The sequence below is a fragment of the Grammomys surdaster genome, unplaced genomic scaffold (assembly GCF_004785775.1).
Source record: "Grammomys surdaster isolate TR1022 unplaced genomic scaffold, NIH_TR_1.0 278, whole genome shotgun sequence".
NCBI classification, from domain to species: domain Eukaryota; kingdom Metazoa; phylum Chordata; class Mammalia; order Rodentia; family Muridae; genus Grammomys; species Grammomys surdaster.
The window spans coordinates 13,272,670-13,296,152 of NW_021604719.1; the positions used below are offsets into that span (position 1 = coordinate 13,272,670).

At 42.7% G+C, this 23,483-nt stretch overlaps 1 protein-coding gene across 1 annotated transcript in view; it reads left to right on the forward strand.

Annotated features, from left to right (window-relative positions):
* Positions 1-23,483, forward strand: part of Lmnb1 (lamin B1) — a 42,593-nt gene that overhangs the window by 5,358 nt on the left and 13,752 nt on the right. Inside the window, exons 2-5 of the mRNA XM_028777207.1 lie at positions 14,608-14,764; positions 15,334-15,459; positions 17,074-17,244; positions 19,057-19,182. Coding sequence (XP_028633040.1) covers positions 14,608-14,764; positions 15,334-15,459; positions 17,074-17,244; positions 19,057-19,182 — 580 coding nt within the window. The remainder of the gene's footprint in view (positions 1-14,607; positions 14,765-15,333; positions 15,460-17,073; positions 17,245-19,056; positions 19,183-23,483) is intronic.

Here is a 23,483-nt window from a genome sequence, read left to right on the forward strand (position 1 = left end):
TCTATTAGTGTCTAGTGAGAGGGCTAGTGAGTATCCCATCATCTTTTAAATAAGTTACTTTTGAACAATAAAAGAAGTATAATTTGGAAAATGAAAAAGATTGTTTCATTGTTGGTTTGAGTCCATGTGGCTCTTGAATTTGCTTAAAAATCTGTTTTTACTTTGAGCCAATGTTTATGGAATAATTACTATTTAGGCAGACTTATTAAGGAAACAGTTGTACTATAGTTTTAAAAAAATCACGTATTAGAGCCCAGCAGTGGTGGTGGTTCATGGTTTTAATTCTAGCACTCCACAGGCAGAGGCAGGTGTATCTCTGAGTTCTAGGCCAGCCTGATCTACAGAAAGAGTTACAGAATAGCTAGAGCTACACAGAGAAGTCTTATCTTGAAAAACCATTCTTTGGTTCCTTAATATACCTTAGACAAGAATCTGTTGGTCCTGGTGTTGTGGGCTTCTGTAATGCCTGCATTTGGAAAGCGTTGAAGTTTGAGGTCAGCCTGAGTTACAGAGACTGTCTTAGGGTTTCTTTCTTTTTTTTTTTAAAGATGTCTTTATTTTATGTGTATGAGTGCTTTATCTGCATGTATGGCTGCATGCCAGAAGAGGGCATCCGATCCCGTTACATATGGTTGTGAGCCACCATATGGGTGCTGGGAATTGAATTGAACTCAGGACCTCTGGAAGAGCAGCCAGAGTGCTCTTAACCTCTGAGCCATCTCTCCAGCCCTGTCTTAGGGTTTCTATGCTGTAAAGCAACACCATTTTCTCAAACCCCAAAGCTCAACCCCAGGAACACACTTCCTCCAACAAAGTCATCCCTGCTCTATCTAAAAAGACTTCACCTCCCCAAAGTGCTACTCCCTATGAGCCTTTGGGGACATTTTCATTCAAACAACCATGGAGACCTTATCCCCAAAAATCTTCCAAATGAACAAACCAACAAGCAAACAAATAACACCTTCTCACCAAACCAAATTCCAGAACCATTTAGGGAAATTTCTTGGTTCTGCTGGAATCTGCTAACCGCTTATATGTTGTTGATCCCTGGGACCTCAGGCAGGCTTCTTTTGAATCCAGTACAGCTCGGACAAGTCTTTAACACATGGGCCTTTGATTAAACCTTTTAAACTGATGTGAAAGTCCAGGAAACAACAGGCCCCGAGTAACTAGACTGTCAAGACCCTTCCTTGCAGTTCTTGCAAAAGAGGGTAGGGAGTAAACTACCTTTGGAATTGTTTGTGTACATGCAGCATAATAAAAGTATGCCTTCTTTCCTTTGAAGTCGTTGGTTTGGTGTGTTCTTTGATTTGTTTAGCCATTACCCCTGATAAGCCTAAGTTAAAGGTTTATGTCATGCACACATGATCTGAGCCTCAGCTGTTAGCCCGTTACAGAGAATAGAGGATAGATAACCTCATTCATTGTTTCTAGGATCCAAAAATGGCTACTAACCAGCTTTCTTTCAATGTACTTGTATGACAAAGATATTTGGGGACTTAAATATTTTTAGGATTGATGAGGGCCTCAGCAAGTAAAAGGACTTGGTGTTCAAGTCTGGTGACCCTAGTTCAATTTTGGAACCTATGGGAGGAGAGGACCAACTCCTGAGACCTGTCTTCTGGCCTCCACACAAAGACTGGCACATGAGTATCTGCGAGCCCATACACAATGTTAAAAATAGAAATTATACAAAAACAGAAATGAGAAAAAAGACACTAAGTAGAAAATAAAAATTATCCATCTGTCCCCTAGAATTAAGAGATCCAAGGACCAGGTATGATGGCTCACGCTAGTTAGTAATTCTTGTGCTTCAGCTGAGAGGCAGGAGGATCACTTGAGTTCAGAGATGGCTGGCCTGGGTTGCAGAGTAGTGAGAATTTGTCCCAGGAAAACAAAACTCAGCCAGTGAGATGGCTTAGCAGGTGAAGGCACCTTTTTCCTGAGTCTGATCCCCAGGGCCCATGGCAGGCCAGGCCAGACTCCAGCTGTCCTCTGACTTCACCTCCCACTTCCCTCTACCCCATAAAACATGTTAAAATGGAGAAAATGGTAAAGTTCTAAAGAATTGTATTTGTCATTAATAATAAAAAGAGGAGTTTATGATATAGGCAGGTAATTTTTGTTATGTACTTTTTATTGACATTTTTAATGGCAGTAAATGTGTTCAGTGCCATGAGTTAGCAGGACATTTTACAGATATGACAGGAGCCTGTACTGGCCCCCATCGACTGCTATAACCAAAGAAAAAAACCTTTTCACTGACAGCAAGCTAGCCAGTTTCTCAGGCCAGAGAGTGCCATGAGCATCCAGGAGCCTTCTGGCAAACAGTATCAGGTTACTAATAAATGTTGCATAATTTGCTAGCTAAGTATTAACCACTGGGTAAAGACATGGCAGTTTTACGAATATTTGGTCCTAGCAGCAGAAGCTAAGTTTTTGGAAGCTGATTTTTGTTCTTGGCATTCTTATGCTATTGTTTACGGTGCTAACGGAGAGTAAAAGCTTCCTGTCTACACTGGGATCAAAGTCTAATCATGTCATTTGTGCCTGAGCCTCAGTCATAAGGCTCTCCTCAGCTAACCTGCTTGCTTGGTCTGTTAAGAATGTTCCGTTTATGTTGCTTTCGATTCATTTGGATCTATTGATAGAAGCAGGAAGGTTTTGCAGTTAGATGGAGCATCTGCCCTCATCAGCTCATTCTGTTGATAAAGGGCAGTCTGGAGGGTTTGAGTTTCCTGTGATGCTGGACAAAAAGCTGACAGTTAACTTCCCCTCTATTCTGTTCTGGTTGTCAAACACTGAACTAGAAGATTTACCGATAACCATCATGTAAGCACTGTGATAACCCTGCTGATGATGAGGGGGAGAGGCCCTGGGGTCACTCACATGAATGAATGGTGGAGATGCAGTGGTGATTGCTCCATCTAACAGTCTCCTGGCCTTTTACACACTGATTCAGTCATAGCAGGGCTGAGCTGTATGGCTTTTTAGGTTTCCTGACAGACAGGAAGCAGTGTCACACAGCATCTGATATTCGGACTAGAAGTCTTACACGGGACCAAAGACTTTCAGGGTGGTAGGGTGCTGCTTTTGGTAGTGGTACCAACTGTGGTTTTCCTGGTTTTGATAGTGTTCAAGGAGGTAATTTTGGATTTTGTCAGGAGGGTGCGTAGCAATTTAGAGAGCATTTGAAATACTGAGAGTGTTACTTGCTAATAAGAAGTAGGTGAGGATGGGGCTGGAAAGATGGCTCAGTGGTTATGGGGAGGTTTTGCTCCTCCAGAGGACTCAGCTCTCCTAGTACCCACACTGGGTGGCAGCCAACCATCGGTAACTCATGCTCCAGGGAATCCAACACCTAGCCTTCATAGGCACTTTCATACACACACTAAATTAAGAACAAAATAAATCTTTTAAGTATCTTAAAATTAAAAATAGTTTTATGTGTATGGGTGTTTTGCCCACATGGATATGTCTGTGTGCCACATACCAGAAGAGGACGTCGGCTCTCCAGGACGTAGAGGTATAGACTATTGGAGCTGCCATATGGGTGATTGAACCAGAGTCCTTTAGAAGAGTAGCCAGTGCTCTTAACCACGGAGCCATTGCTCCATCCCCAAATAAAATAAATATATTTTTTCTTAAGAAATGGGTGAGAGTAAATTATAAGGTTTCTTTTCTCTTTCATACAAAACTGCCTTCCTACTCAATGAGTTAATAATTTAGGAGAAATTAATACCTCTCTAAATCTTTAATATCCATGACTGAAATCTGCTTCCATTTCGTATTCAGCACACACTGGAACAGACTAAGTGTTAAGTCTTTGCAGCAGGTGGTGGGAACAGAGTAGGACACTGTCCCCATTGTGTTGCTTACAGTCTGGAATGGGAGCCAGAAAGCCAGTGTTAAAAGTATTGTGATGTCTAGCAGTGAGTGCTGGGACAGCCACCCCTCTCTCAGGGAGCTCTCTCACCTCACCCAAGGCTCATGAGGAGTCCTGAGAAAATTGGAAAGAGCCCTTCAGGACCTGGGGAGACACTGATGTGGAACTAGGGATTGGCTGGTAAAGAAGAATTTCATTTCTCAATGGAAAAAATTAGTATGCAATTTCCCTGAGAACCAGAAATTCATGTAACTAGGGTGTATAAATGGAAGGTTGAGGATAGCATGTTAGTCCTGTGGGACCTCAGGAATCTTAGAAGAGTGACACAGACCTAGCTGTATCATAGACATAAACAGACAAGAAGAGCTGTAGGACATTGGAAAGATGAAGGTAGCCCTTGGCCCGAGGTTTTCAGGAAAGAGAGGAGGTGGGTGTGAAACCCTGAGTGGACGTGGGCTAGGAAGTAGCCAGGGCCGACAGGGGCCAGGGAAGGCTCTTTTGAAGGGTCCTGCTCTGGGTAGTCATGACATAGTGCCATTTGGACTTTGAGATGTCAGCAGGCAATGTAGAACTCTGAGGTACTGGCAGCAAGGCAGAAGATGGGCAAGACTCAGTGCACGTGGTCTGTAATAATCAGAGAAAAGGAGTTAGTTAGGTTAGAGAAGCCTGAAAAGCGAGTGTTGTCTTAGTGCCTGAGAGATGGTTTTTATTGTAGGGAGAGCCTGGTGTTAGTGAGATGCAGTGGAGTTAAGGCGCCAGCTGCCAGTGAGGGAGTGGACACAGATCATGGATTAAGCCACAAGAATGTTGACAGCGAGGGAAAGAAGTCTTTACATTTGCTGTGCTGGTGCTTGAGGCCGAGCTTTGTGTACAGTGGGGTAGCTGGGCAAGTGTTATGTAGGTGTGTGTGTGTGTGTGTGTGTGTGTACTCACGTCTGCATGAGTAGACACCAAAGAAAAAGACTTGAGGTGGCCTGCCCCATAGATCACTCTGTTCCTTATGATTCCTTCTGAGACACTGACTGAACCTGGCTAGGCGAGGGTGAGTGAGGCGCAGTGATCCCTAACCCTGTCAGCCCCACCTCCACAGCACTGTGCTTCCAGCTATGTGCGGCAGGTGTGGGCTGCTATCTGAACTCTGCACATCAAGCACTCTTCCCCTCAGCCGTGGGCCATGCCTCCAGCCCTCAGGAGACTTTGCATATGTGTTAGTGCCTGGTGCTTTCGGAGGCCAAAAGAGAGTGTTCGATTCTTCAGGTTGTAGCTAGTTGGTTGTGAGCTGCCATGTGTGGTTGCTGGCACTGAACCTGAGTCCTCTGAACCTGAGTCCTCTGAACCTGAGTCCTCTGGAAGAGGCAGCAAGCATACTTGAAATGAATAGTCTTGAGCAAATTAGAACATGTTGCTTACCTAGGAAAGAAAGGCTCTTTTCTCTGGACTGATCTCCTACAGTGTGTCTCTCCCCCAGAGTTTGAATCTGTCTTCTCAGATACATATCTGCTTTGATCTCTTCTAAGGTGAAAGCCTTTCTCAACCCTTTACTATGTTTCTTGCAGCAGCAGGGTTGCTCTTTGGGTTTCCTTTGGATTTCTTTCATCTTTGGTAGTTTCCGCTCAGCTCAGTTCAATGTTGATTAACCGTAGGGACGCCTTCCCTGACTGCTGACTCAGTCTTTTTGTGAGTATGCCTTGAAATCTGGCCCCCTGTGAGTGTCCAGGTGCATGGATGCAATTCAAGGGCTTGGGCTGAGATGGCTGCCTTCATTTCCTTCGGTCTTTACACCGCAGAGTGAGTTGCTTTGTTGACTGGCTGCTGTACAGTGAAGTCATTCTGCTTCCCAGCATAGTTAGATGTTGGCAAGTCCACTTAGATCATCAGATTTAGGTATTTAAAAGATTCCTTGTGCTCTGTTGCAAATACTTCCATAGCATGTTAGCCCATGTGACTAGTAGAGAAATGATTTTAGTTTTTTTTTTTTTTTTTTTTTTTTTTTTTTTTTGGTTTTTCGAGACAAGGTTTCTCTGTATAGCCCTGGCTGTCCTGGAACTCACTCTGTAGACCAGGCTGGCCTCGAACTCAGAAATCCGCTTGCCTCTGCCTCCCAAGTGCTGGGATTAAAGGTGTGCGCCACCAACGCCCGGCGAGAAATGATTTTATTACATATTAGTACATAGTTCGCTCTATACACCCATAGGATTCAACTGAAAATACACAAAAGTTGCATTTATACTAAACATGTAAGGACTCCCGTCCTAATTCACCAAATATAGCAGAACAACCATTTCATGGGGTTTGCATTTTTAAAGTATAGAAGGATAAAGGTTATATATGACATGTTTATATATCACCTGTATAGTATATAAACATGTAATATGTATCTATAATCCAGTACTTTGTAGAAGGAAGTTACTGGTTTTGTTTATCTGTATAAGAGAGGTCCCAGAACCAATCCTTTATTAACATGGAGGAGAGAAATGGTCTGTGACTCAGTTTCAGTCTTAGTATTTTCCTAATTTTAATTTGATTTGTTGGGGTTGGCTTATTTCTTACTGTACTCTGCATTTGTCAGTGGACAGTTTACTTTACCTTTAGTGACCTTAGCAGCTCTGAACGTGCCCACCACGTAGTACTCTTTGCATGTATCAGAGGAGACCCTTCTCATGGGAATTGTGTTCACAAGACTAAGATTCTCCTGGGTATTTTGTATATTATATGTATTTTAATTGCAGGAAAGTTCATTAGTTTTCCTCATGAGAAACACGGTGGCTCACATCCCTTTTCCCTTTCCATAGTATTGCAAATGATCCGTTAACACCGAAGTAAACTCGTGTTATCATGAAACTTGAGCCTATTATGAAATCAGATTATTTGGTTTTAGGAAAGCAGGTATGTTTATTTTGGGAACCTGGTCTTTGTCTCTAGTTAGCCTTGAACTTGGAGCAATCCTACTGGTTCAGTCTCCTGAGTGCATTTTAAAATCTTAAGCTCAAAGTTTAGTTTTTTCGTGAGTCTGGACAGTGTGTAGATTGTAGATAATCAAGGCAAGTAGATCCTGAGCACTGATTGTAAGTCCCCAGATCTGACATTTGCTATGTGAGTGAATGTGCCAGTGTTGTGGAGGGCAGCTGCCTCTATGCAGCTGTTCAGAACCACCTTACGGTGGATTAGAACTGGTGCAGATTAGAACTGGACAGATTGGCTCGGTTCTCTAGGTAGAATGGCCCTGATGCCAGCAGTTTCATTCTGTTGGATCTGGTCTTGCACACCTTTAATCTCAGCGTTCAAGGGGCAGAGGTGACTTCTGAGTTTAAGGCTAGCCAGGGCTACACAGAGAAACCCTGCAAAACAACAATTAAAAGTACTTGTTTTGTGATGATTAGGGATAATGGTTTTATATAGAATGATTTGTGTTATGGTTACCAAGTGAGAAGTTAAATGTTTATCCTTTATCCCTCAGAATTGTTCTGAGTAAGAATGGCTCTATAATGGTCTTATTTCTCACTTAGCAAATTTAGCAATATTATTGAACACAAAATTTTTGACTTTGTCCACTTTAATGCACATACAGTATTATCAAAATCTTGGGCAGATTTCATGTACATTTAGTTTTTAGAAATTAACATGGGATTGGAGAGATGGCTCAGCAGTTAAGAGCACACTGCCTGCTCGTCCAAAGGTTCTGAGTTTAATTCCCAGCAACCACACGGCTTATAGCCATCTACAATGGGATCCGATGCACTCTTCTGGCATACAGGTGTACATGCAGATAGAGCACTCATACATTAAATAAATACAAATAAAGCTTTTTTTAAAGTTATTTATTTTATGCACATGAGTACACTGTAGCTGTTTTCAGACACACCAGAAGAGGGCATCAGATCCCATTACAGATGGTTGTGAACCACCATGTGGTTGCTGGGAATTGAACTCAGGACCTCTGGAAGAGCAGTCAGTGCTCTTAACTGCTGAGCCATCTCTCCAGCCCATAAAAATAAATCTTAAAAAAATTAATATTATACTTTTTTCTTAGATGTAGCTGTTCTGCCAACCCAGACACCTATAATGTAGTTCTTTCATTGCTTACTCTTTTGTAGTTGTTTCTGAGATGGGGTTTCAATACACAGCTGTGGCAGTACCTGGACTTGGTTTATGCAATAGGCTGACCTTTTTTTTTTTTTTTTTTTTTTTTTTTTTGGTTTTTCGAGACAGGTTTTCTCTGTATATCCCTGGCTGTCCTGGAACTCACTCTGTAGACCAGGCTGGCCTCGAACTCAGAAATCTGCCTGCCTCCTCTGTCTCCCAAGTGCTGGGATTAAAGGCGTGCGCCACCACTGTCCAGCTTAGGCTGACCTTTTTAACCTGTGGAAGTCAGCTGAGTCTGCCTCAGCCTGTCCTCCCTTTAACATAAGGTTATTAGTTTAAGCTGGTTTTGAACTTGCTACCCCCCCTGCCTCATTCTCTTGAATATTATTAATGTTATATGTGTATATGTGTTTGTTTGCATGCACGTGGAAGCCAGAGGTTCCAGCATCCTAACTCAGAAGCTGTCCCTGATTGAGACAGAGTCTCATTGGGATCTGAAGCTTGCCAAGTAGGCTAGGCTACTTGTGAGCCCCAAGGATCTTGTCCCCAGTACAAGTTAGAAGCAACTCACTAGTTCCTATACATTATCTTTCCATATGTGAAAAATCAAATAACTAACACAAAAGTACTTAGGAAAGTAAAAAATTAAGGCACTTGTGTAAAAGAAGGATCCCAAACCAAGCATTTTTCTAGATCTTCGCCTAAAGGTAAATATAGATTCTTTGCCTACAGCTACACTGAGTGATTTAGAAATTGTTCATTCTTTGTAGGCGCTATTGGTCAAACTAGAAATTTCACGTGGATGATTGTTTGTGTCAGGTGTGACATTAGACAAGAGACTGTTAGTAGAAGGGCAATCATTTCCTTTCCCCCAACTATTCTGTAATGAGCTTCTAGTTAGGTTCTAGTGGGACAAGAAGGAAAATTACACACACACACACACACACACACACAAACACACACACGATTCTCTATCCTCAGTGCTCTAAGTGCTGGCATTATAGGTGAGTGGCACTCATTCCCTGTGCTTATCATGATTTAAGTATTTGTTCCTAGAGTTTGGCTTATTGATTTTTGTTCCATACAGAATCTTAGTTCTTTTAATTGGGTGATCTAATTTTTTCATGTGTTTATTGTATGGTTGGGTATGGCAAAGCTTGCTTCTGATCCCAGCATTTAGGAGATGGAGGCAGGAGGATGAGTTCAATGCCAGATTCTTACATGTATGGTATGTCTGTGTGTCTCCATGTATATGGTGAAAGGCTAGCTTGACTGTACTCATAGTATAAAGTGTCAAGAAATCAATATATAAAGCCGGGCAGTGGTGGTGCACGTCTTTAATCCCAGCGCTTAGGAGGCAGAGGCAGGTGAATTTCTTTTTTCTTTTTTCTTTTTGTTTTGTTTTTCGAGATAGGGTTTCTCTGTGTAGTCCTGACGGTCCTGGAACTCACTCTGTAGACCAGGCTGGCCTCGAACTCAGAAATCCGCCTGCCTCCTCTGCCTCCCAAGTGCTGGGATTAAAGGCGTGCGCCACGACCGCCCAGCTGCAGGTGAATTTCTTAAGTTCGAGGGCAGTGTAGTCAACAGACTGAGTTCCAGGACAGCCAGAGCTACAGAGAAACCTGTCTAAAACAAAACAAAACACACACACACACACACACACACACACACACACACAAACATACATACATACATACATCATACAGTCAAGAAAACAAAGAGGAACATGTTTACTGACATGATAGGCTTACATGATAGTTCATTTTCAGATGGCTATTATTGCCAGATACTAGGTCTTCAATGATTTTCTGAAGAGTTTCATTGAGATTGTCTTTTTTGTGGAGGGTCCCACTTTGTAGTTCTGGCCAGCCTGGAATTCATTTGCTATATTAGACTTGATTGGCTTCTGCCTCCCAAATGCTAGAATTAAAGATGTATGCCACCATGCCCAGCTCCACTGAGCATTTATTTCGAGTAGTGCTGTGCCTTTGTTGTAACTGGAGTAAAACTGGTCCAGAGTAGAATACCTAGGGGAGTGTAGGGTGTGGAGCCAGTGGTGATACATCCTGTTTCAGAGCCCAGCGTATCTGCTGCTAAAGCTGGGATGTATATGGTGATCTGAAAACAAGTCAAGGCTAAACTGCTCTGCTCATCATGCCCCCTGAGCACACCCCCAAGTACAGAGGTCAGTGTGCACCGCTGTAGAGGAGCAGTTGGCTCCTCCCTTTATAGTGGCCTTATGGTGACATCCATGTTTCCAGTGTTAATGTTGTGGACCGTGAAGGAGGAGAGGAGTCATGTGTAAACACAGAAAAGGGAAGCACATGGAATTTGGAAAGTACTGAGTAACTACTTATACTTAGTTTTGTAGTCTTTCAGGCCCTGGGGAGTGGGTGTCTTCTAGCCAGGCAGTGTTAGTTGTGTTAGGAAAGGACAGCTACACCCTGTCACTGTTGAGTCTGCTGTAGAATGTGAATGGACAATTGCCAGCTGATTATTTCTTTAACAATCAGGTTAGATGTATTTAATTGCTTAATGTTTCTGGTAAAATTCAAGCTTTCTTGAAAGGAAAGCTAACTCTAGGGGTGGAAATTCTTTTTCAGGATAGAATGCCAACTACATTTTATAAAACTGCTTAGCTCTTGGATGTAGTTGGGGTTTTGGTTCTGTGTGAAGTGTCTGAAGAAATGTTTTATGACTTGTTTTCAGTAGTGTGCATATTTGTAGCAGTAGATTCATGTGCTGAATTTAATTGAAAACGTTATGCTCTATCTGGAGTTATAAGTAATTGAGTTAGGCTGATCAATAGCATGGTACAAGTCTCCAGCCAAGAAAGAGTCACAGAGAAATGTACTGTAGCACCTTGATTGCTGCTTTTAGTAACGTTTGATTCCTGTCTAAATTGGTCTGCTTAAGTGATACTACAATGTGTTTCAGAATCCAGCCTGCAGCTTCTGTACTTCTGTACTGACTGTGTGCTGATAGCACTTGGACTATCCATGCCATGTTTCATGAATGAGAAATGAGAAGATAATAAGAAACCTATGACAAGATTATGTTCAGATTGTTAACTCATGGACTGAATAGCCTCCTATGCCCTTGGCATTGGACACTAGTCTGACATAAAACTCACTGGTTGACAATTATCTGGAGATGTGTGTAATCTTAAGAATGTTTTCATGATTCATCAACATTGGCAGGATGAGAGGGAGGAGATTTGGGAAAGTGAATTTCAGAGGTGATAAGAGTATTACAGCCGACATTTTCTGCAGGTTGAAAGGCCAGGGTGAGGCTTTGGGGAGGGTGTTATTTTGGTACTGTAATTACACTCTGGGCAATTACAATATGACAGGCATGCACTCTTACTGAATATTCCACAGTCTCAGGTTCATTAGACATTTAGCAAGACCATTGCTATCTTCAGATTTGCTGTATATAAAATTCAGAAATAATAAAAGAGGCCTTGCCCTTTTTTGGGTCTTCAGTCTTTTGAGGGAGCCACGCATCCCACATAGAGGATCTGTGTCTTTAGTATAACATCAGTGTGCTACATGTATACAGATGGCTGTGGGCTCTCCTCCCTTTATCAGAGGCTTGCTGGAGGCACCCACATTTCTACTGTTAATGTTGGGACTGAAGGGGGAGAGGAGAGGAGAGGAGAGGAGAGGAGAGGAGAGGAGAGGAGAGGAGAGGAGAAAGATGCATGCGTGAATACAGAACAGTTGCTCGGAGTTGGAAGATACTTGGGACAGCTGCAGGGAATGTGTGCCACCAGCTTCCCTGCAGGCATGTCCACAAATCCATTTCATTCTTTTACTAAAGCACCATACAGCTGCATTTGTAAGCAAAGTCTAGATCCTTAGTAATACTCAGTTATGTTGGGGTTTGGTTCTAATGCTTTGGTTCAATCGTCAATCTGTGTGTCCAAATGCTAAAGGTCCTTGTCCCCAATTGTTTTTTTTTTTTGATTTTTTTTTGAGACAGGGTTTTTTTGTAGCCTTGGCTGTCCTGGAACTCACTCTGACCCCAATTGGTTTTTGATCGATCAATAAATATGCCAGCGGCGAAGGGACACAGGGAAGGACCTTTAGAGTTACTGGGGCTATGATGCAGGAGTTAACTTTTTTTTTTTCCCCTGAGGCAGGGTTTCTCTGTATAGCCCTGGATGTCTTGGAACTCACTCTGTAGACCAGGCTGGCCTCGAACTCAGAAATCCACCTGCCTCTGCCTCCCAAGTGCTGGGATTAAAGGCGTGTGCTACCACTGCCTGGCAAAGTGTTCCGTCTTAACTTGGTATGGCAAGGAGTTCTGAGCTCTGCATGTATTACTCCATTGTATCAATGCAATGGGTGCATACATAATGATACCATGTAGAAAGAACATGCTCATTTTATAGCCTGCTGTGTGTAGGCTCATGGCCTCCACAGAATCACCACGCTGTGCTCTGTATTATACACTAGGCAGTGCTGTAGTATTTTCTTTAATTAATTTGTGTCAATAGCTTTTGTAAATACTATGCAAACTATAAAATGTGAATAGATTTTTTTTTGGATTTGTTTTCTACAAATGAGTATTTTGTTTACATGTATGTCAGTTGGCCACATGTATGTCTGGTGCCCCCAGAGGTCAGAAGAGGGATCTACTGGAACTGGAGTTAACAGTTAGGGACATGGAGATGCTGGGAATAAAATCCGGGTCCTCTGCAAGAGCAGCAAATGCTCCACTCCTGAGCCATCTCCAACTTCTAAATTTTTTTTTTTTTTTTTTTTTTTACGTTTAAGGGCTGGAAACATATCTTAGTTGGTAGAGTGCTTGCCTTGCATGTATGAAATAGAACCTAAGTTCTGTTTCCAGAACACAATAAAATGGGGTGTCCCTATGTGTCTGTAATCCTGGCACTTGGAGATGTAGGCAGGTAGATCTGACTTCAGGGTTGTCCTTGGCTACCAAGCTAGTTCTAGGCTGACATGGGCTACACAAAACTTTTCTCAAAAAGAGTCATTTCCCTTTGAGTCTAGGTATGTGTGATATGTATTGCTTTGGCCATTTTATATAAAATATAAATATAAAAATTGTGGGATATAAAATTGTGACTCTTTCACAAGCTTCTGCATGAGTTTGTTTGGCTGTGATTGACCAGGATTGGAGTCTTTTTTAATTTAATTTTATTTTTTTTTAAGATTTATTTATTTCATGTATAAGTGCACTGTTGCTCTCTTCAGACATACCAGAAGAGGGCATCAGGTGCCATTACTGGTGGTTGTGAGCTGCCATGTGGTTGCTGGGAATTGAACTCAGGACCTCTGGAAGAGCAGTCAGTGCTCTTAACCACTGAGCCATCTCTCCAGCCCCAGGATTGGATTCTTTCTTTAGGAAAGGTGTGTGTCTCTGTGTGAATGAGTGCATATGTGCGTGCCTGCCTGCTTGCCTGTCTTGTGTGCCTGAAATGTATGTACATGTGCACATGTGAGTTTGTGTGTATCTGTCTGAGAAGGTATGAGTATGTGCACATGTGAATGCAGGTGCACACAGGGTCCAGAAGAGAGCGTCAGATCTCTTGGAGCTGGAGCCACATGTATCTGGGATTCTGATTCTAGACCTCATGATTGAGCAAAAAGTGAACTGAACCATCTCTCCAGCCCAAACATAAGATTTTTGTTTTAAGTCAAATTTTAAACAGTGGCTTTGTCCCTTCTGGACCAGTTTTCAGCTAAAGCCTGCCATCTTGTGGCCCTAAAAGTACAGGGCTCAGGACAAAAGATTCTGTTGACTATGACTGCCATACTACAGAGAGTAAGGAGTCTTCTCCTTAAATTATTAAATTACCATCGAGTCCATTTCCCTAACATTAGCAATACTCCAGTTTTAATTAAGAGCAAGTATTCAAAGTCTTGATATTGTGAAGACTTTACTGTGTAGTTAACGATAAAAATTTATTTAAATTGCAATCATTATGTCTTTTAGAATGTAATTGTCCACATAGTTATTCCCTGAGTTTGGTGGCACACATACCTTTTTCTCTCCCTAGTGCTTGGAGGCACTCTAGGATCTCTGAGTGACACCAGCCGGATTCACAGAGAGAGTTCCAGGTTAGTTAGGGCTGCATAGAGCGACCTTTAAATGGATTAACTCTACGTAATATTATTACTTTTCTACCATAGAGCTCCCATATGACTAGGGAAATTTCAGATCACCTCTTATGTTAGAAATAGGTACTTGCAAGCTTCTTGGCACTGGTTAGCTGTTACTAATACCAGAGGTCTTATGTGAATGAGTGTTTTTGCTGGCATCTATGTCTGCATCCTGCGTTTGTATCCAGGGCTTATGGAGGCTGGAGGAAGGTGTCTGATCTCATGGAACTGAATTTAGTAGATGACCACCATATGGGTGTTAGGACCTGAATGTGGCTCCTCGGTAAGATAAGAACAGCCAATGCATTTAACCTTGAGCCATCTCTTTAGTCCCCAGAGACTGGGTCTTTGTCGCACAGTCATTAGTTAACATGTGATGTGAGTCAGCGTCATCTACCTAGACTCCTGGGTTATCCGCAGGCAGCTGATGTTGAAGTTGCTGTGGTTTTTCCCTTAAGCAGGCGGGAAGTCCTCAAGGTTGTGATGGATGTTCTTCTGATATTACAGTTATGCCAAGAAGGAATCTGATCTCAGTGGAGCCCAGATCAAGCTTCGAGAGTATGAGGCGGCGCTAAACTCTAAGGATGCAGCACTGGCTACTGCCCTTGGGGACAAAAAGAGCTTAGAGGGAGACTTGGAGGATCTGAAAGATCAGATTGCCCAGGTAAGATTCTGCCCTGATCTATGTTTGGCTGGTTAGTTGGTAGTTGTAAGTCATGAACTGTGAGTGATTTTTTTCTTTAACTAACTAACTAACTAACTAACTAGTTAATTTTGAAGCCGTATTTGTGTTCTTCAGTGGCTTCCCCATAGGGCAGTCTAGGTAGCTACAGGCAGAGCATGGCAGCTCCTCCTCACCGTCTGGTCTGGGCTGTGCAGATCTCGCTGCTTTCCTGGGTGCACTCCCCTCTCTCTGCTTTTAAAGCCTGTTTCATTCTCGTACCAGACACAAAGTGGGAAGCGAGGCCATTGCACACTGGAAACATGCAAGTGCTTAGCTAAAAATCCTTAGTTTGGATTTTGAGACGTGAAGGATTAACTTCTTCATTGACGACATTGATAGGTGATCTGATGTGATGGGTGCCCTGGGGTAGAACCAGCAAATGACCACAAAGTTAAAATGATATAATCTTGTTAATAAATACAAAGGAACTCTAATGCCTGATATGAGTTATATCTTAAATTATTACTAAAGAATTGCCATATAATTTTTATCATTCTTTTTCCTTATAGCTGGAAGCATCCTTATCTGCTGCCAAAAAGCAGTTAGCAGATGAAACTTTACTTAAGGTGGATTTGGAGAATCGTTGTCAGAGCCTTACTGAGGACTTGGAGTTTCGTAAAAATATGTACGAAGAGGTAACTGCATAAAGATTTTTTTTTTTCTTTTCCCTAAGACAGGATTTCTCTGCATAGTCCTGGCCATCCTGGAACTCCCTCTGTTGACTAGGCTGGTCTCAAACTCAGAGATTTGCCCGCCCCTGCTTTCTGAGCGCTGAGATTAAAGGTGTGTGCCACCACTGCATGGCAGATGTTTCCTTTTAAAGGAAGCAGATTGAGCGTGCGGCTCATAGCTGGAATCCTAGCATAGGAAATTTAGGATTTCAGGCTCATCCTTGCTATGTGATTAGTTTCAGAATAGCCTAGGCTACTTAGGACATTATCTCTAAAAACCATGGGCTGCTGAGATGCCTTATCAGGTAAAGGCATTTACTGTTGAGCCCAACAAGTCTGAGTTTGATCCCTAAGCCCACATTATGGAAGGAAAATCTACCCCTGCAGATTGTCCTCTGTCTGACCTCTGTGGGTACGGGTCATTTGTGTGTGACAAAGCCCCTGACACAAAAGACAAAACCAAACAAGTATCATTTTTTGCCATAAGGAAAGGTAGCTAAATACAGAGATGGTAGGATTTAGGGAAAGGAGATGCTTTACAGATAACTGTACAAGATATGTTTTCCCTTTTAATGGTAAAGACAACAATGAAGAAATATGCAGGAAAAATGCACAATACTAGGCATCAGGTAGGTGATAAAATAAGCACTAACCTGTGAGGTCTTGGGTTCAATCCTCAGCACTGTACACTGTACAAAGATACACAAACACTTTGAGCTATAATGCCCCCTTGTGGCTTCCTTAATTATTCACTCTCAAGAAAATATGTTCATAGTGAGAGCTAAAATGGACAATTTTTATTAGTGGGTTTATATACCTAGCCGCAGATTGTCTGTCCCAGGTTTTTTTGTGTATGTGTATGTATGTGCACGTGCGCACATGTGTTTTTCGAGACAGGGTTTCTCTGTGTATTAGGCCCGGCTATGCTTGAACTCACTTTTTACCAGAATGCCCTTAAACTCAGAGATCTACCTGCCTCTGCTTTCCAAGTGTTGGGATTAAAGGCATACATCACCACTGTCTGGCAGGACATTTCTTAAAACAGTGAAGGATCACAACTGCTACTTGTATTCATTAGTCAAGAGACATTGCTATGGACAAGACCCTGGCTGCATACATTGTTACTGATAGTGTAACACCAGGTCCTAAGAGGACTCAGGTAAACTATTACTGTATCTAAGAAAATGTCGTTTTTTAGAGGTGTCCATAGGGATTGCCAGTAAAGCAATTTAGGAACACAAACTGTTTGATGTTCGGTGTAGTGTATTGTCTAGGTACCTACAGTTGCATGACACTTTAAAAAATCATCAGGCCATTTCTGGCCATCAGAGATGACATAGTTGTACCCCTGAGAAGGGCTGAGGATTTCCTGGGACTTGAGGTACTGCCATTATGTCATTAGTCCCACTGCAGATCTTCTGCTTGCAAACTAAAAGGCAGCCGTGTAATCGTGGACCTGTTCTGAGTCAGGACGGCGCAGAGGTTAGTGTATGAAGCCTGAGATGGCCTGGAGCATCAGGCTGCTGCTAGGGCGGCCCTTGTAAGCAGCTTGGTTTTATGTTATTTTTCTCCCTACAGGAGATCAATGAGACAAGGAGGAAGCATGAGACACGGTTGGTGGAAGTGGACTCTGGGCGTCAGATTGAGTATGAGTACAAGCTGGCTCAGGCCTTGCATGAAATGAGAGAGCAACACGACGCGCAGGTGAGGCTGTACAAGGAAGAGCTGGAGCAGACCTACCACGCCAAGGTGAGCTTGCCAGGGGTTTGTGTGCACACCCAGTCAGTACCTCAGTCACACTCACATCTGAGGGGGGGTTATTTTCTAGATTTTTTTCTTTTAAGATTTATTTATCTATTTTATGTATATAGGTGTTTTGTCTGTAGGTACATTTGCATACCAGAAGAGGGCACTGGATTCCATGAAACTGCAATTATAGATGGTTGTGAGGACTGTGAGGGCTGGAAACTGAACCTGGCTCCTCTGGAAGAGCAGCCAGTACTTTTAACAGCTGAGCCATCTCTCTAGCCCCAGCAATCATTTTTAAAAAACCAGAACAAGGGGCAGCGAGATGATGGCTCAGTAGTTTAAAAGCACTGAGTGCTTTTCCAGCTAGGCGTTATGAATTTAATTCCCAGCACCCAGATGGCATTTCACACCCATCTATAATTGTGGTCATGTGGGATCTAGTGTCTTTCCCCTGCATTCAGTGTGGTGCACAAATATATGTGTAAGCAAAATACCTATAAACGCAAAGTATCCATACATGCAAAATACCCATACACACACAATAACAGATGGAAAAATTAAAAAATAAACGTTAAGAAGTTTAAAAAATGATTTTCTTCTTTAGGAATAAAATAAAATGGATATATTCTTAATGTAGCTTCATATAGGCTAGGATGGAGATGACAACGAGGTTATTCCAGTGTTGTTAAGACATAAGGCCTATGCCTGTGTCAGTGGTCTCCCACGTCATATCCGAGTAGTTAAGCCCAAGTGTCTCAAGTACTTTCCTCTCCCAGGTACGTCTGGTACCTTCCCACAGACTGCTTCTATTTTTGACTTCCACATTGCTGTGTCTGTAGATTGTCACTCCCTGTGGGTGGTTTTTTTTTTTTTTTTTCCCTTTGTTTTACAGAGGGGCCAATTGGAAAATATGACAGTGTTCTCTTCAGAGGTGTAGACTCATCCCACTTACATGAAGAGATCACATGATATGTCTTGGTTTTGTTTGCAAATGATTTTTTCTCACATGTTAAATATTATATGAATTATTAGTTGATGTCAGTGTTAGAAAATTGATGAAGTTATTTAAAATAGTTTCCATTGCTTGGACTACACTGTTCATGTGGGGTGTTAGTCATTTAGTGAGGTGGTTATGAACATCACATACCAGAGCTCGTCCAGAGTTCCTGCAGCTGCCCTGGACTTGTTGAGTGCTGCCGTTAAACTATGTCCAGGAAGAACTGTAAAAGAACTAACACTCTCTCCTCTCCTCTCTCTCCTCTCTCTCCTCTCTCTCCTCTCTCTCTCCTCTCTCTCCCCCTCCCCCTCCCCCTTCCCCCCTCCCCCCCCCTCTCCTTCACACCACACACACACACACACACACACACACACACACACACACACCCATACACACACATTTGGAGATGCGGCCATTGTTTTATGAGACCTGCTTTTGCTTCTGAAAGGAAGAGTCTAGTTGCAGAGTTGGTTTGGAATATAGAATGCTTCCTTCGCAGACATCACTACAGTCAAGTTTCTACTGTGTCTTTGTTAGTGCTACCCTAGACAGTAAAAGCTTAGTGGATGAATACTGAAAAAATAAACTGACTTAATGACCTAGATATATAGAAATTGTTTAAATTCATAGTTTTAGAAGTGAATCTGAAGAGACAGGAATATGGTGACGTACGTCAACAAAGCAAGCATGCTTTCCTGTTTCATCATCCGGTTACCAGAAGGACTTGGGTTTGAAAGGTCTTTGTGAATCATGCTTCCTCATTTCTTAGTTCCAACTTACTAGGTAAGGCTGACTGTGGCTTCCTGTCCTTACAGCTTGAGAATGCCAGACTGTCCTCAGAGATGAACACTTCGACTGTCAACAGTGCCAGGGAAGAACTGATGGAGAGCCGGATGAGGATTGAGAGCCTTTCCTCACAGCTTTCTAACCTGCAGAAAGAGGTAAGGAGGCATCTTCCTGGGAGCAGAACTGGGCTCTAACTGCAAGGCTGGCCACCTGTGCCATCGATGTCTACCTGGTGCTACTTTTCTCCTTTGTCCCAGATGAGACATATTTCCTCCACCAGGTTTTCTTTTATATAGTGCTTTTCTGTTTGTTTGTTTGTTTTTTCCATCGAGTAAATACCGTGAGGCTTTGTGGTGGTGCACACCAGTAATCCCAGCATCTGAGAGGCAGGGATAAGATTGCTGCAAATTCAAAATCGGCCAGGGCTACATAGTCAGATGCTGCCCCAGAATCTCCCCTCTTCTCCAAACACTCTTTGTATGTCAGCAAACCAATTATGCTTTCCTGTTTCATAACAGTAAGTAACGTAAGTTAGGGCTGAGGGAGATCCCATCAGCCCTGACTAGTCGGCTGTGTGGAGACCTAGTGCTAACTCTGTCACATGATGCAGAGCTGTGCCGTCTGTCTCACTCTGCAGTACAGCTCCCTCTCAGTTTTTGATCACACTTGGAAACCAAAACTATACTCAGATTGTGAGTGGTGAAATGCCTCCCTAAATTCTCCTTGTAGTTGAAATACTTCGTGGTTATGAATTTCTATATTCATTAATAGTCACTGGTATACCTCAGTGACAGGTGACTGCATCGTTCTTTGTACTGACTGGCTGCCCGCTGTGTTGGCATGCTTGCTCCAGGTGAAGTGAAGGAGGCCTAGATGCGCCTTCGAGTCAGTTTTATTCTGGATGAAGTGACATGTGTGGAACCATGCATGGATTCAGCATTGCTTGGCACTGTCTTCAGTTATGTGGGGAGTAACTTCAGCCGTTATTTTCCTGAGGATAGAAAATCCTGTTCAAACTTCATTATGTCATTTTATTAAGCAGGTTTTTCTTCCTGTTTCTTTGTTCCTGTTTGTTTTTTTATTTTTAGCAAAATCTTTTTAGGTATAAAATCATTGCGAGGTTAAGAAAATAAAGCAGAAAACGAGTCACATAAAATGGTGTGATAAATCAGTTAATTAGAGACTTCACATTGCTGCCTTGGGTGTTTATTACTTGTAATACAACTTTAAATTACTTAGAATTAGTTTGTTCTGCTAGTATTTTGAAGTTTCATGCTATAGTGGACTATCAACTTGATTAAACCATAGACCAAGGTGAGTTTGATTACTTGCCCCAAGGCTTCAGGGTAACAAAGGGTTTCTCTCTTCCTTCCCAATATTCCCTTTATGTCTAACTCTTACTGAAAATTATCTTTGAGAAGTTTGTTCTCTGTTGCACCATCTGTCTAAGTCCTCTTGGGCTGCTATAATAAAATGTTACAAACTACTTCTCTCAAGCTTGAGGTGATCTCTCTCATCTCCCTCCTCCTGCCCCCCCCCCCAAAAAAAAAAAACTTCAGGCCCCCATGATTTCTCAGTGAGCACTTGACTGAGTGAGCTAGCTCCACAGGCCACACAGTTCAGGAGCTTGGGATGGCTAAGTGCAGGAGAGATTGAATGGTGAGCTCCCATCTCCACACCCTTAGATGGCGCTCTCTGTGTCTTGAGGTAGGAAGGCAAATACAGTCAACTACCCAGGGCCTATTTTATGTAGGTACTAATTGTAGTTCTGAGGGCTCAGCTGAAAGATCTTTTCTTAGCACTGCTATGTTACAGGAGTGGGATTTTCAACATGTGAAACTGGGGAGGCATTAACTGGTAATGTCCTACAAATGGGCCTTTCTGCTCTTGCGATGAATTGAGGCCAGCCACTCTCCCCATAAGACAGTGCTCACTTTTCCCTGTCGTGTTTGTGTGGCTTTTGCTTCTCTTGAGGTTGATCTTAGTTTTACAGTAGAGGAGACCAAGACTTACTGGGGTTAAATAGCTGTTAAATAGCAGTGGGTTCTGGGACTTGGAAGCCATCTGGAGTTCTCTGACCTCAGATTTAGTCTTGTTTTTCTGCTGTTCTTCTCTGTTCCCTAGAAGTGCTTTCAGGTTAGTGGGTTTTAAACTGGTGTCATTGGGGTTTCTAGGAGCCTACTGCCTTAGTAAATAGGAGACCAGCACCTGCTTCAGTTAGAGTGGTCTTTAGTTTATCAGGGCAGAGGGAATCTTCCTCTGTTCATTACCAACAGGCTTTACGTTGAAGAATAGATGAACACACACACGTACTCACTTCACCCCTTTTAGTGTAGTCCTCAGACTTGCTGGGGAATATGGGCAGGCTTAAGACTTTCCCAACCCTCCTTCCTCACACTCTAAAGTCCTGGGATTACAGGTGTGTGCCTCTGTGTCCAGCTTGACAAAAGGCTTTGAGTGTTTTCGGTCTTGGAGAAGAAAAGAAAACAAAGATCTATTTAATCTCTCCCGCCGTGTGTTGGAGGGTTGTTGAGTCAGGGGAGTTTCATCATCTTGGTGTTGGCCAGAGTTTCCTTCTGTCAATGTGATCTATGCTTCTGACAGTCTTACAGAAAGATTGAAGCAACCTTTCAAGAAATATTTTTAGAGGAGAAGTATAGAGATGATAGAAGTATTGTTTAGGCACTAGGAATTTCTTAGAGTATTTGATATTTGGTCCAAATCTGCCTGCCTTGCAAGAGTCTGCAGCGGCACACTGGCAGCACCAGAGAATCTTTCTAGCACCCAGACTCTGGAAACTGTTACTACATCTGTATCATAACGAATCAGTATCACTGTATAATGAATTTTATTATAAATAAAACCTGGGGCTGGTGTGATGGCTCAGTGGGGGTTAAAAACACTTAGTTCTCTCTTAGAGGATCAAGGTTCAGTTCCCAGCACCCACAGGATGATTCACAAACCGTCAATAACTCCAGTTCCAGGGCATCCTCCAACACCCTCTTCTAATCTTTGTGGGCACTTGTGTCACCTGGTACACACACATGTGTGCAGGCAAAACTCTAAGATCCATAAAGATAAATACAAGTCTTGAACAATAAAGAGATCACACGATGTCAGGCATAGAGCTGGGGTGCTGAGGCAGGATCTTGGAGGTAGCATAGCTCCATTCCTCCTTTGCGTAGTGGGTACTGGCTTAGGCTAGCGGTGGCTGACTGTCCAGGAGTGGGTGGCAGGTCTGGAAAGCACTTGTGTCTAATGTCATAGTCTTTACATTTCTACATAGGTGCAACTGGATACATAATGTAAAGTTTAAACATTTGCATCTAAAATAATGAAACAACTTATAATGGCTTAAAAAGGTTTTTATACCTAGGTTAATCTTCACTCTTAATTCTGTATTATCAAAAGCTATATACAATAGAGACATTTCCATATATTGTCTGAGTGCTTACCTCTAAGTCTTGAGTAGTTTATGGCTTGTTGATTTTTCGTCGTTCACACTTGTATGTGCATATATGTCGGCATGTGTGTAGAGGCACACATAGGGATGAGAGAAGATGACTTGTAGCAGGTAACTGTCTCCTCCTTCCCTGTGGATTCTGCAAACTGCTTCCTTTGTCAGGTTTGGAGCAAGCACCATCTGCCCACTGAGGCATCTCTCCAGCCCACTTACTGCTTGTTTCGTGGCTTATTCTCTACCCCCCACGTGGAAAATAAAGTGAAGGCAAGGTGTTTCAGAAAGGAAATAAAGATAAGCAGAGCTCGTCTGGGGAGTGGGTACCTCCTAGCAGGTCCTTGGTGTGCAGTTTAGGTTATCTGAGCGTGTAGTACAGTTTTTCCTATTTTATTGAGTCTGCACCAGCTGGCTTTGTAAAGGTCAGAGGACTACTTTCCCTCCTTTTGCCATGTGGGTCACATGGATGGAACTCTGGTTGTCAGGCTTGGTGGCAAGTGCCCTTTACTGGGTGAGCTATTTCACTGGCCCTATACTGGTGTAATTTTAGATTCATAGTGAAATAGGAACAAGACAGTTTTCCTCTGCCTTACCTGGTTTGCTTGTTGGTAGCATCTTGTATTACCATAGGACATTGCTCAAATTCAGAAACTGGCAGTAGCATACTGCAGTCTGTTTGGGATGCACCAGGATGGGTCTGGTGTCCCATTAGATCCTCTTCAGCTTGTTGGTCTGCTTTTCACATGATTAGACAGGTTGTGGGTTTCAAGTGCCTGTCCTGTCACATCAGGGACCACGTGGAATAACTGGGGATGTTTGATTGTAGTAGCATTGGCTAGGTTTATTAACTGTTAATAGAGTCATGTTTGTTTGTTTGTTTTCCATTTCCTGCTGTCTGGCCCACCCAGACAAGAGTGAATATAGGCTCCATGTCTTAGAGACAGCTCTGTACTCGCTGAGTGGGGCTCCGTTATGAAGGGTTCTCTCCTCAGTCCCTCT